Consider the following 13,059-nt stretch of genomic DNA (forward strand, 5'->3'; position numbering starts at 1 on the left):
GCAATAATACTACTATTACATAAAAATTCAAAACTCTTCCCATTTCAGATCCAGATCCTTGTAATCCTGTATCACAAGGCTACATTTTTTTATTTCTAGCACCCCTACATGTTTCATGTACCCGACATAACACTGACATAGCGTTTTGGGTGTCGTGTCCGCGTCCGACACGTGTCGGACACGGACTCTCCACGGACACGCCATGGACACAATGTTCAAAGAAAAACCTAATTTCCCTATTACACATACTCTAAACTAGTTTATCTGGTAATATCAGGTTCAAAACCAATTGGTTTTTTAACCCGAAAACTGAAACTCATTATCTAAATATTTGAAAAACACCCATCATAGTATCTCATGCAGTCAAAACTAAACTTTTGTTGTTAAACCTTATTCTTAGTTTGATTTATCTAGATTCTTGATTGTTATAGATAATAGAAAGGAACATACAAATTTTATTGGTATTTTCATTCGATATTTGATCATGTATGTAAAATTATGTGTGTGTATTTGTGTCACCGTATCCTACATTTTACAAATTTGTCATGTCCCGTGTCCATATCCATGTTTGTATCCATGTCCGTGTCCATATCTGTGTTTGTATTTGTGTCCATGTTTGTATTTGTGTCCGTGTCCATATCCGTCCTGCCTAACCTGCACCTAATTACACTCAGCCTCAGCATAATCCCATTATTATCGATGCACCTAGACAGCACTTAATTCAAAATTTCCATCCACTAACCTTAACAAAGTTGGAGATATCTATTAACTGCCTTCCACTTCAATTAATCTTCTAATTTTTGAATTTGTGTTTATACTGTTAATATTTTGCATCTTAAAGACTTGTAATCAAGGGGCAGTTTGGTCGGACGGAAAGGGTGTTGCAAAAGTAAATAGAGCGACCGAATTTATAAATGCATTATTTGGCTTGCAACTTTGTTTAGGTAAGAAAATCGACTTTCATTTGTAGAAAAAACTTACGCAAAATGCTACCGCAAATTTGGTAGGAGGAAAAGTTGTAGCCTTAAAAAAAAGAATAAATAAAACCATCCACACCATACTTCCCTTATATGCTAAAATTATGCAGCTTTTCCACTAATTGTTCTTCGACCAAACACTAAATTTGTGTTAGAAATATTTCCTACAATATAATTGCAGCTATCCAAATAAAGAATTTGAAGTCCTGCAACACATGCTACATGCAACATTTGTTGCTGCAACATCAGCTGCCATTAATTTTTGCAGCAACCCAAACAACTCCTAAATACAAGCATACTATATTTCCTAACGTATGAATAAAACGTTATATTTTTAATAAATATAACGTTCAATTGCATGAGATAATATGATGGGCAATGTGACTTACACGTTCAATTGCTTCAGCTTCTTCAGGAGTAACCTCCACCGTTTGTGGCACTGCACCTCCTAATTGACCCAGTAGATCACTGGTTTCCCAAAAAAAACACAAACAAAAACAACTCATCATAAACATATTTTTAATAAATTTTCTACACAGATAGTAAAAACAAACATTTCATACCTCTCTGCTCCCTCAACAGGTTCATTCATTAGACGAAGAAAATCAGCTTGATGCTCCTGAATGAGTCTCATAATCTGAGGATTCTGTTTTCCTAGTTCTTGAAGCATTGGCTGTGAAAACAAAGGGCTAGCATGAATTTTGAAATGAAAGGGAAATAATTCTGGGGGAAAAACTCAATTTGTGGAAAGAAAAATGACCTGAAGGATTTGAGGATTTGCCTGCACCATAGCCTGCAAGGCTCGGAACTGCAGAAGTAAAAAGAGAACAATGACAATAGTTTGAATCAGTGATCTAAACATTGCACACACACGTACTCAATTCAAAGTACCTGCGGGCTATTGCGCAAGAAGTCAAGGTTTCCACCACCAGCATTTGAACCCATGCTTGGAAGACCCTATTAAAGATATAGCAGAATAAACTGTCACTTTCAAACTATATAAAAGTTAAGAAAATACAAAGAACGTATACAACAAAGTCTATATCCCAATCTTTTTGGTCGGATAAGCAAATAATATTCTTCCAGTCAGTAAGTGCCATCTCCATCATCAAATTAACTATCAGGGTAAATCTTGCAAAGCCCCCAATAACTTTGGGCGTTTTTCACTTAACCCTAAACAAGTTCGAAAATCTCACCTAACCCCCAATAAATTCAGGATTCTGCAAGATGATATACATATCTTTTGGGGATTGGAAGCTCCAAACTGGGAGTGAATGCAAGCAGAGAGGAGAAAGAAGGAGAAGAGATTTCAGGGTGAAAATTACAAGACATGAAGGGTTTTTAAAAAAATAAGAAGTATTTTGGTCTTTTGACAGCACATGATTTGCATGTGACACTTCAAACTAATGATATTAGTTTTGGGGGTTTTCTGACAAAACTTATTAGGAGTTAAGTGACGTCTTCAAACTTTTTAGGATTAAGTGAAAAATACCCAAACTATTGTGGGTTTTGTGAAATTTACAAAACTATTATCATATCTTTCTTAATTTCTTCCAACCAAATTCGGATAGGCCTACCTCTAGTCCTCCTTGCTCCTATTAACTACGATCTTATCAGTTCTCCTACTGGTGGATTTAGTGGCCTCCGTCGCACATGACAAAAAAATTCATCTCAATTGATTCTCTTATTTTATCCTCAATACGAGCAACATCTAGCTTCCTATGAATGCACTCGTTTCTTATATGAATCTCTACGGGATATATACACAAGTCCATCATAATATTCTCATTTCTGCTATACTCGTTTTTTTGCATATGTTTGCATATATTGTTCTTAAATAGTTCGCAATGTTATTGAACAAAAGAACATATACCTGAGGGAAAAGGTCCAAGGGATTAGCATTCGGACCACCACCCGATGGAACTGTGGGAGCTGCTGGTTGTGAAGCCTGGGTTGGGGGATTAACAGCTTAGCCGTTGGTGTTCGCGCGACAGGTGGTGCTTCTGCATTCTCGGGGATTCCCTGAGATAGGAAGATGTCATTAACTCCTAAAATGTAACTACAAGGATGTGCGTAGTTTTATACACAAATTAAATTATCAAATATAACTGCATGTATGGACTTCCATCCAGGACTCAGAGAACTCGACAATTACGGACTCAAACGTGACTCATGCATGGGGAAAAGCAAATTCCACAATAAAGCAGACACAGGGACAAGTTTGTCTATGCATAAATGATATCTACCGATGTCCTTCTCTTTATAGCATACGTAACAAAGCTCCTTCTTAGAAATAGTAATAAATTCTATCATATGGAACCAAGGTGTTGACACTTGAAAAACTAGCTTATAGAGGCAATACAATGGATGTTAAACTTAATGAGGAGATTGTCCTCAAGTTATGCAAATTATGTTTCCATAACACTTGATAAACACTCAAAATATTCATCAACACTCCCTAATGCGCATGACGCTCTTGTGACGTTTCAGAATGAAGAATTACAATAAAACATAGATGAGAATACACAATAGATGATGTGTACTTCGAAATAGACCCATCTGCATGACGGTGAAGAGTTTTTGAGCTATTTCGGAAAGATGATAAATAAAGCACATTCAAGAAAAATAATATTACACTGTATAAATAATCAACGGCCCTCTCAGGATTGTTATACGCAGCACGTAAAGCACGGACAACAGTGTCTCGATCCCAAGTCCCTCCACCCATATCAAGAATACCCTGAACAGCTTGCTCAAAATTATTTCCTGCAACAAGGTTCGATGCTGCCTGCCCATATGTATCTGCTTCAGAGCTGAATAAGTAAAAAGGTGCCATAAAACATTATCAGCTGTAGAATTAAGAAGCATGCCTCCTTAAAAATTATCAAAAGATATTACAGGAACATACAATAAGCATTATGAGGGGGAAACCCGCATAGAACTGAAGAAAATATTAAGCTAGAAACTGAAAAGGAATTAACAGCTAGTGGAAAAAATATTGTCTAAATAGAAAACAGAAATAAAACATACAAGGAAAACTGATATAACTGAGAAAATCATTAAGCAATTTGAACCACTATTCCAAAGAAAAATCAAAATTTGTGTTGCCCTTATTTTTGATGCAGCTGTTTCTATCCTCTGAATGTATCCTTAAACACTATGTGCTTGGTTAAGAAACTGAGAGGAGATCAATACACAAAGAAAAGAAAACAGAAAAGAATAAAGGAAAATATGCACACATCATGGGAAACCACAAATAAATGCACAAAGCTACTACCATTTGCTTAGTACTAGAATAGTGGCAGACACAGAAAAAAGCAATATAGGTTATATGAATGCATGCGTAGCAAGTGCACTCTTATGTGATTGAGGAATCTGTACAAGAAATATTTGGAATCTGGGATACTCAACATCTCAAGATTTTAGTGTTTCTTCTGCTTTTCTCTCCATAGATTTTGTTATATTTTCAAGATTTGTGTTTTAAGTCTGCGAGGTCAATTATTCTAATATGTCTGCTACTTTGCACCAATAGCAAAGCCTTAACTTCATTCTTGATGACTGCCCAACTTGATTACATAAACAGTATACGATTCAGTGTCACTAAGTTTGATTCAGAATCCTAAGAGGTATTCGATGGTGTACAAGTTACAGAAAGACCACATAAGCCATCATAGTTTACCTTCCGTTCAATTTAATAACTGTGATAACCATTCATGAAATAAATTTAATATGCAAAACCAACATAACTTGTCAACACTACAACATAGTTACCGAAGTTTTATTTAGGAACCATCAAGTTAATGCCCAGAGAATACAATGTCAAAACAATTTGAAAGGAAGTCCAGCTTTTCACACTGATGAAGCTGTCGAGAAATGATACCATTCAGACCCAATAACATGCTTTTAGAAACATAAACAATAAATAAATGTTTTTGCATAAAAACATAAGGCATTATCAATTATTAGCAAATATTAAGCATAAACTCAAAAATCAGGTAATTTGTGAGTAATAGTGCTTTCAAATGATTTGAGAGGCAACTTACGATACAGTTACTGCCGGTGCTGGTGCAGCAGTGGCTGTGGCTGTGGGAGCAGGTGCACTTGCAGGTGCCCTAATAAATGTGGCATGTACCACCAACAAAGAATTATCACTTAATTTCAAATGAAAAAATTAATTAAGAAGAAAAAAATGAGAAATATCAATATGATAAACAAAACTCACGGGGCCTGTGAAGCTGGAGGAGCTTGTGGTGGGACCGATGCTGGAGTCGAAGGGTTAGCAGGCACAGGAGTTGTAGGTGGGGCCTGGATATAAAAGGTCTTACTCAAGCAGAGCACAAGTAAAATCAAAATAATAGTAGGGAACGTTATTTCCATTTAGATATCTCCATAAGAGGGCGACAAAATACAACCATTTATATATGCTTGTTTCTCCAAAGTAGATTTTGAAAATTAAAGATGTTAGAATTCAGTAGTATAACCTACATTCTAGTATCTCAAGAAAACATAATATTCTCATAGCAAATCATAGATAAAGGCATAAAGCCATCTTATCACAAACTACACACACACAAAGAGTGCTGATTCTTTTCTCTTTTAAGAAACTAATTCCTATGATATGCCAACTCCTCCTATATTCGGCAGGATTCTGAGAAAGGGAACCGAATGATTCTTCCCTTGAGAAACCAAAGTATAAAGTTCTAAACAAAGGCCATTACTACTAAATTTAGTTTTTTATATTAGTCCTCATACCTTTAAATCTGCAATTTAGTCCCCCAAATTATATATATCCCACCATTCTGGTCACCTGCCTATACATATAGAGAACATAACATTACCATTAACAGACTGAGGTCACCTTCAAGTTATACCTCCTTAACCAACCCACACCACTTTCATCTCAACTCCTATCTAACTAACTTAATCCAAGGACCAATAGCCCAAACAAAAACATACACGCGATCTACTTTCTTCAACATGTTGAAGTGAACCCACACAAAGAATCTACTCCACTGCCAGTTACAAACTATATTGTAATATTCACAACAGGTAAATAAATATAAAAAAATCTCATGTCAATTCATAAATGAAGCCATTTTATGCACAATTAATCGAGCACAAAGAAAAGAGTTGATTCTTTTTTATTCTTTTTCTCTTCTAACTTCTATGATATGTGTGCTTCCTAGTACACTACTTGCTGTGTATCTAATCCTTTCTTGTAGGATTTTAAGAAAAAGATCATTCTTCCGTTAAGAAGCAACAAAAGAACCTCTATATATATATATATATATAAAATCATTAAGCAATTTGAACCACTATTCCAAAGAAAAATCAAAATTTGTGTTGCCCTTATTTTTGATGCAGCTGTTTCTATCCTCTGAATGTATCCTTAAACACTATGTGCTTGGTTAAGAAACTGAGAGGAGATCAATACACAAAGAAAAGAAAACAGAAAAGAATAAAGGAAAATATGCACACATCATGGGAAACCACAAATAAATGCACAAAGCTACTACCATTTGCTTAGTACTAGAATAGTGGCAGACACAGAAAAAAGCAATATAGGTTATATGAATGCATGCGTAGCAAGTGCACTCTTATGTGATTGAGGAATCTGTACAAGAAATATTTGGAATCTGGGATACTCAACATCTCAAGATTTTAGTGTTTCTTCTGCTTTTCTCTCCATAGATTTTGTTATATTTTCAAGATTTGTGTTTTAAGTCTGCGAGGTCAATTATTCTAATATGTCTGCTACTTTGCACCAATAGCAAAGCCTTAACTTCATTCTTGATGACTGCCCAACTTGATTACATAAACAGTATACGATTCAGTGTCACTAAGTTTGATTCAGAATCCTAAGAGGTATTCGATGGTGTACAAGTTACAGAAAGACCACATAAGCCATCATAGTTTACCTTCCGTTCAATTTAATAACTGTGATAACCATTCATGAAATAAATTTAATATGCAAAACCAACATAACTTGTCAACACTACAACATAGTTACCGAAGTTTTATTTAGGAACCATCAAGTTAATGCCCAGAGAATACAATGTCAAAACAATTTGAAAGGAAGTCCAGCTTTTCACACTGATGAAGCTGTCGAGAAATGATACCATTCAGACCCAATAACATGCTTTTAGAAACATAAACAATAAATAAATGTTTTTGCATAAAAACATAAGGCATTATCAATTATTAGCAAATATTAAGCATAAACTCAAAAATCAGGTAATTTGTGAGTAATAGTGCTTTCAAATGATTTGAGAGGCAACTTACGATACAGTTACTGCCGGTGCTGGTGCAGCAGTGGCTGTGGCTGTGGGAGCAGGTGCACTTGCAGGTGCCCTAATAAATGTGGCATGTACCACCAACAAAGAATTATCACTTAATTTCAAATGAAAAAATTAATTAAGAAGAAAAAAATGAGAAATATCAATATGATAAACAAAACTCACGGGGCCTGTGAAGCTGGAGGAGCTTGTGGTGGGACCGATGCTGGAGTCGAAGGGTTAGCAGGCACAGGAGTTGTAGGTGGGGCCTGGATATAAAAGGTCTTACTCAAGCAGAGCACAAGTAAAATCAAAATAATAGTAGGGAACGTTATTTCCATTTAGATATCTCCATAAGAGGGCGACAAAATACAACCATTTATATATGCTTGTTTCTCCAAAGTAGATTTTGAAAATTAAAGATGTTAGAATTCAGTAGTATAACCTACATTCTAGTATCTCAAGAAAACATAATATTCTCATAGCAAATCATAGATAAAGGCATAAAGCCATCTTATCACAAACTACACACACACAAAGAGTGCTGATTCTTTTCTCTTTTAAGAAACTAATTCCTATGATATGCCAACTCCTCCTATATTCGGCAGGATTCTGAGAAAGGGAACCGAATGATTCTTCCCTTGAGAAACCAAAGTATAAAGTTCTAAACAAAGGCCATTACTACTAAATTTAGTTTTTTATATTAGTCCTCATACCTTTAAATCTGCAATTTAGTCCCCCAAATTATATATATCCCACCATTCTGGTCACCTGCCTATACATATAGAGAACATAACATTACCATTAACAGACTGAGGTCACCTTCAAGTTATACCTCCTTAACCAACCCACACCACTTTCATCTCAACTCCTATCTAACTAACTTAATCCAAGGACCAATAGCCCAAACAAAAACATACACGCGATCTACTTTCTTCAACATGTTGAAGTGAACCCACACAAAGAATCTACTCCACTGCCAGTTACAAACTATATTGTAATATTCACAACAGGTAAATAAATATAAAAAAATCTCATGTCAATTCATAAATGAAGCCATTTTATGCACAATTAATCGAGCACAAAGAAAAGAGTTGATTCTTTTTTATTCTTTTTCTCTTCTAACTTCTATGATATGTGTGCTTCCTAGTACACTACTTGCTGTGTATCTAATCCTTTCTTGTAGGATTTTAAGAAAAAGATCATTCTTCCGTTAAGAAGCAACAAAAGAACCTCTATATATATATATATATATATATATATATATAACATAGAATCACCAAGATGTGAATACAAAACATGTGCAACAATTTAAAAATTAAAGCACATAAGAGGCAATGGATACTCATTAAGTTTAAGTGAATTGTCAGCTTACCTGGTTTGCAGGTGCCACTTTATATATATATATATATATATATATATATATAACATAGAATCACCAAGATGTGAATACAAAACATGTGCAACAATTTAAAAATTAAAGCACATAAGAGGCAATGGATACTCATTAAGTTTAAGTGAATTGTCAGCTTACCTGGTTTGCAGGTGCCACTTTGGTACTTGAAGCTCCACTTGATGAAGCTTTATTCTAGTGAAAGGAGCATACATGTCATGCAATGGAATCATCGTCAATGCAAAAAGAATCATACATTTAAATAGATATAATAAGTCATGTTCTCTTAATAAGAAGTTGGGATTTGCTATCAACTGCCAGAACAATGTAGCTGAGGAAAGGTAAACTAATGAAAAGTTTTCATAAATAGCAAATTCAAACAAAAGGTCCAATGTATCAGACATCCGTAAACCGCCAAGTTGTATATGAAGAAAGCTCTGTAAAATCCAAGTTCAAATTTCTGAAGAAGCTAGAGTGAACATCCCACCAGGCACGAACTAGAATATATACTTACAATGCTACTTGTCTATATTCAAAATGATAAAATAAAGTATGTACTAAGGTTCATTACTCAAATGAATGAAGGCACATTGCTCTGGATCAATGATATATTGGTGCTAAGGTCCGATACTGTATTGGTGTTAAGGATACTCTTGAGTAAAAAAATCTGGAAAAAATATTCCATTTCTGCTGATCGCAGTTTTTGGAACTATCCAGTAATTAATGTTGTGATCAACATCATTTCCCTGTCCTAAGTTTCACAGGCTCACATCCATTAGCAAATGCTCTTTTGAGCAAACTCTTCCAACACTATCTTCCCATTGAATCGCGTACGTTATCTACTCAAGCCTAGATCCACACATTCGTATTGGACATGCATTGCTCTTAGAAAGTCAAAGTTCTTTCTATTCAGTCAAGTATTAACTGCTTAATATACCATCTGCAAGTGCCTTGAAGCCTACAATTTTTTATCAAATGCTCAATAATACCAGTCTGGAGAAAATGTTGTGTTTGAAACACTTTTCTGGACTCAGGTTTCATTGGAACCTCGCAATTACAAAATGCTCTCTGAGATAAACTCCCATGACACTCTTTGCTTTAGTTCTTGTGTATTCTCCACTGAAACCTTCTGTCATACAACGTTCTCATCTTCCAATTGGACCAACATCATAGAAAAACCTTTCTGTTCGCTCAAGTAATAGCTACTCTCAATATGCCTCTCCTCAAGTGAACTGGGGCATACAGATTTTATCAACCCACATCATTCAATGTTTTACTTTATCCAACAGTCCAACCAAAGTATATGTAACCTCCATGCATATTTCCATTTACCTATCCCCAATATATCACACTATTTTCGCTAAGACTGGGACATTGCTGATATTGTAGTAAATGGGTTTCATACATTACCTATATGTAATAGTAAAAACATCTAAATTGCTATGTTTTCAGTTGTAATGTACATTATTTACAAAAATGTTTCATGAATAATGGACACACAATGGTACAAGTTCTAAAAATCAAGGATCTAATCTTAGGGGATAGCAATTATACCTTGGTCAACATTATGACAAGAAAACTATCCTCAGAAACTTGATTATCACTTAGCGTTGTATCATCTTTCAAAACCTTCCCTTGATGTATAAGCAGCTGCTGTTCAGCTGGATAGACATTTTTCCCTTGGACAGTCTCTATATTCTTTTTCACATCCGCAATCTGCACAGAATTAGAAAATTGGTACAAATTGGCATGATTTAAATAGAACAGGAAAACAATAAATCATTAACAGAAAATTAACTAAAAAGTAGCACCTATAACAATGACTGCCTTAATCATGTCTTCCAAATAAACCAAGTATGTAAAGAAGATGCAAATTTAAAAAAAGATGCAAACAAAGATAACTTTGCAATGAAGATCAAAAAGGAGGAAAAAAACAAGCAAAGAAACTCTAATTGATAGTATATTTAATATAACATATAACATCCTGTTCAATATGTCTATACAAAATATGAAAGAGTTTGAAAATAAGCAGTAAAGGGCAGCAAGGGGCAGAGAGAGATTTTTTCTAACCAAGGACAGCAACGACAGAAATGATAGTGAATGGAGTTGAGAATTTGACAGGAGGTTAAAGAAGACAGTAGGAACTTAAAATAAACTATAAGAAGATGGTTTTAAACCCAGGTTCTAATTTTTAAAATAACTTGGACCTGAGGTTGGCATCCTTGTCCGCACTGGCTTCCTAAAAATCCTTTGTATAGATTATTTGTGTTAAATAAACTCGAGGTTTCCAAACTCTGGCACAATTTAAACAGCTAAAGAATAAAAAATCAACTAACTTTTACCATGCAGCTGAATTGGCCCAAAGTTGACTGATTTTGTAAATAAAAAAGTTGGTTTTCATTGACATTTTTAAACTACACTTCAGTATATTGTCAAGTAGAGAAACAAAGGCATGTTGAGAAAGTTCCATATGTGCAGGATGATTCAAGTCTGGGATGTGGTTTTAAGCCGAAAGAAACCCATGCGATCACATTTTTCTGGTCGCCATCAAAAATAAAAAAAACATGTCCGCTTGTATAGTTAACTAGCATATTCAGGTGAAAACAGTCATCTATAACAAGGTAGAGATTTGCTATCGACAGTTTTCCATTCTCATGTACATCTTGATTTCCAGGCAAGTGAACAATACCATAACTTTCATCTATATTTAGACTCCTACAATGGTCACAAAAATTATCATATGGATAAAAGCACAAACAGAGGATATAGATACTATGCCACTCATATTTGTTACCTTTACAAATATAGATATTTTATAAATATGGAGGGAATAAATTAAATGCATTTTTTTAGATACAGTTTCCAACTACTCTTGAAGAACTTTGCATATTCGATTACTACCTCCATTCTCCTTATTTTCAAACTTCCCTTTAGCACTGTGTTTTCACCAATTATGCCTTAAAATGCTAAATTTAAGACAATAATCACATTGACATCGCCCTTCTCGTGGGTTTTGGAGGAAAAGTTGAATTATGAGATCATGAAACTAATCATATCCACCATAACACCATGCTTCATTAGTAATTTTTCTACCATCTCCAGTCATTGGTACTTGGAGAAATTCACTCTCTAATAAATATCCATCGGTATACTACCATGTCCGCATTAAGATTAGCAATTTCCCTTCTCTTTAACCCACTAAATTTGACGAAAAAAAATAAACAACAAAGATCTCTCGGAATGAAACTATCACTTCAGTACAAAATAGGTTTTGCTTGATCAAAGTAACAATATATTCTGAGAATCTTAAGAAAAGTGCTAAAAATTTTATTGTTAAACCAAGGGCTCCAATTACCAGTTTAACCCAATAAATTATCCCACAACTCAATTCAAATCTTATTCCTCCTTTAAAATCCAACCTAAACTTTTTAACCCAAAACTAATCCACAAAACCCCAAGTCGCAAAAAAAATTCAGTTAAATATATAAAAGAATCAAACTTTAACCAAAATCCCACAGAATTAAGCGATAATTGAATCCAGTTTTGATCACAGATGAAATCGAGATGGATCGAGAGATGAGTTACCGCGTGCTGGGGTTCGACATGGATCTCAAAATTGGTGCCTTTGAGAGTTTTCACGAAGACCCTCATCCTTGTTTCTTCTTCCGCGGCCTTGAGAGTTTGGTGACTCTTCAATAGAGGAAGAGGGGAAAAAATAAAGAAGGGTTCTCCTGAAGAGTGGTTGCTTGTATCTTTCGTGTATGTTTAAACTAGTCCCTCATATCTTTGATATTCACATTTAGTCCTAAAAATGTTAGTAATCACCCCAAGTTGGTCGCTCTTACATTTTCTGTTTTAATTTTTTAGTGTTAGTTGGGTTAGTGACTAGTCCAACATCTAAAATTGACTTTTTAATCATACTCGCATTGTATATTACTTTTGTGCTATCACTTGAAAATGTGAATTGTCCAAAAAGACTGTTAGTCACTATGAATCTCATTTTTTGTTTGTGGTTGTACCTAAATAGTACAAAAGTTATCGTTATAATTACCATTGCTATTAATTTATTTTCTCTCTTTCGTCTTATCATTGATGTTTTCGATGGTAGCGATTATATAAGTAGCTTTGGGTTGTGTTTTGGGCTTAAGATGGATTTAGATGTTGATTTTCAAGGAAGAGATTCTTTATTTGAGTTTAATCCATTGGGGTTTGAAGTTGGAGAGTGCAGCTAGACAATTATGTTAAATCATAGTGCTAGTGATATATGCAAAACAATAGAAATGAAAATTTACATCCGGGACCCTTAACAGTAGAAATGAAATTTTACATTCGGGACTAATTTGGAGTAATTTATAGGATTTGAAGGACGAACTAACAATTTTAACAATTTAATTTATAATTAAGAAACTTATAA

The 13,059-nt window shown here is 34.6% G+C and overlaps 1 protein-coding gene across 1 annotated transcript in view; it reads right to left on the reverse strand.

Moving 5' to 3' along the window:
• The window catches only part of LOC109844419 (ubiquitin receptor RAD23d-like), a 15,075-nt gene extending 2,699 nt beyond the window's left edge, over positions 1–12,376 (reverse strand). Inside the window, 12 exon segments of the mRNA XM_020413429.1 lie at positions 1,367–1,445; positions 1,541–1,650; positions 1,738–1,785; positions 1,869–1,934; positions 2,851–2,948; positions 2,951–2,999; positions 3,613–3,790; positions 7,260–7,328; positions 7,439–7,521; positions 8,787–8,840; positions 10,200–10,361; positions 12,231–12,376. Coding sequence (XP_020269018.1) covers positions 1,367–1,445; positions 1,541–1,650; positions 1,738–1,785; positions 1,869–1,934; positions 2,851–2,948; positions 2,951–2,999; positions 3,613–3,790; positions 7,260–7,328; positions 7,439–7,521; positions 8,787–8,840; positions 10,200–10,361; positions 12,231–12,296 — 1,062 coding nt within the window. The 5' untranslated portion in view covers positions 12,297–12,376.

The sequence above is a fragment of the Asparagus officinalis genome, chromosome 6 (assembly GCF_001876935.1).
Source record: "Asparagus officinalis chromosome 6, Aspof.V1, whole genome shotgun sequence".
NCBI lineage: Eukaryota > Viridiplantae > Streptophyta > Magnoliopsida > Asparagales > Asparagaceae > Asparagus > Asparagus officinalis.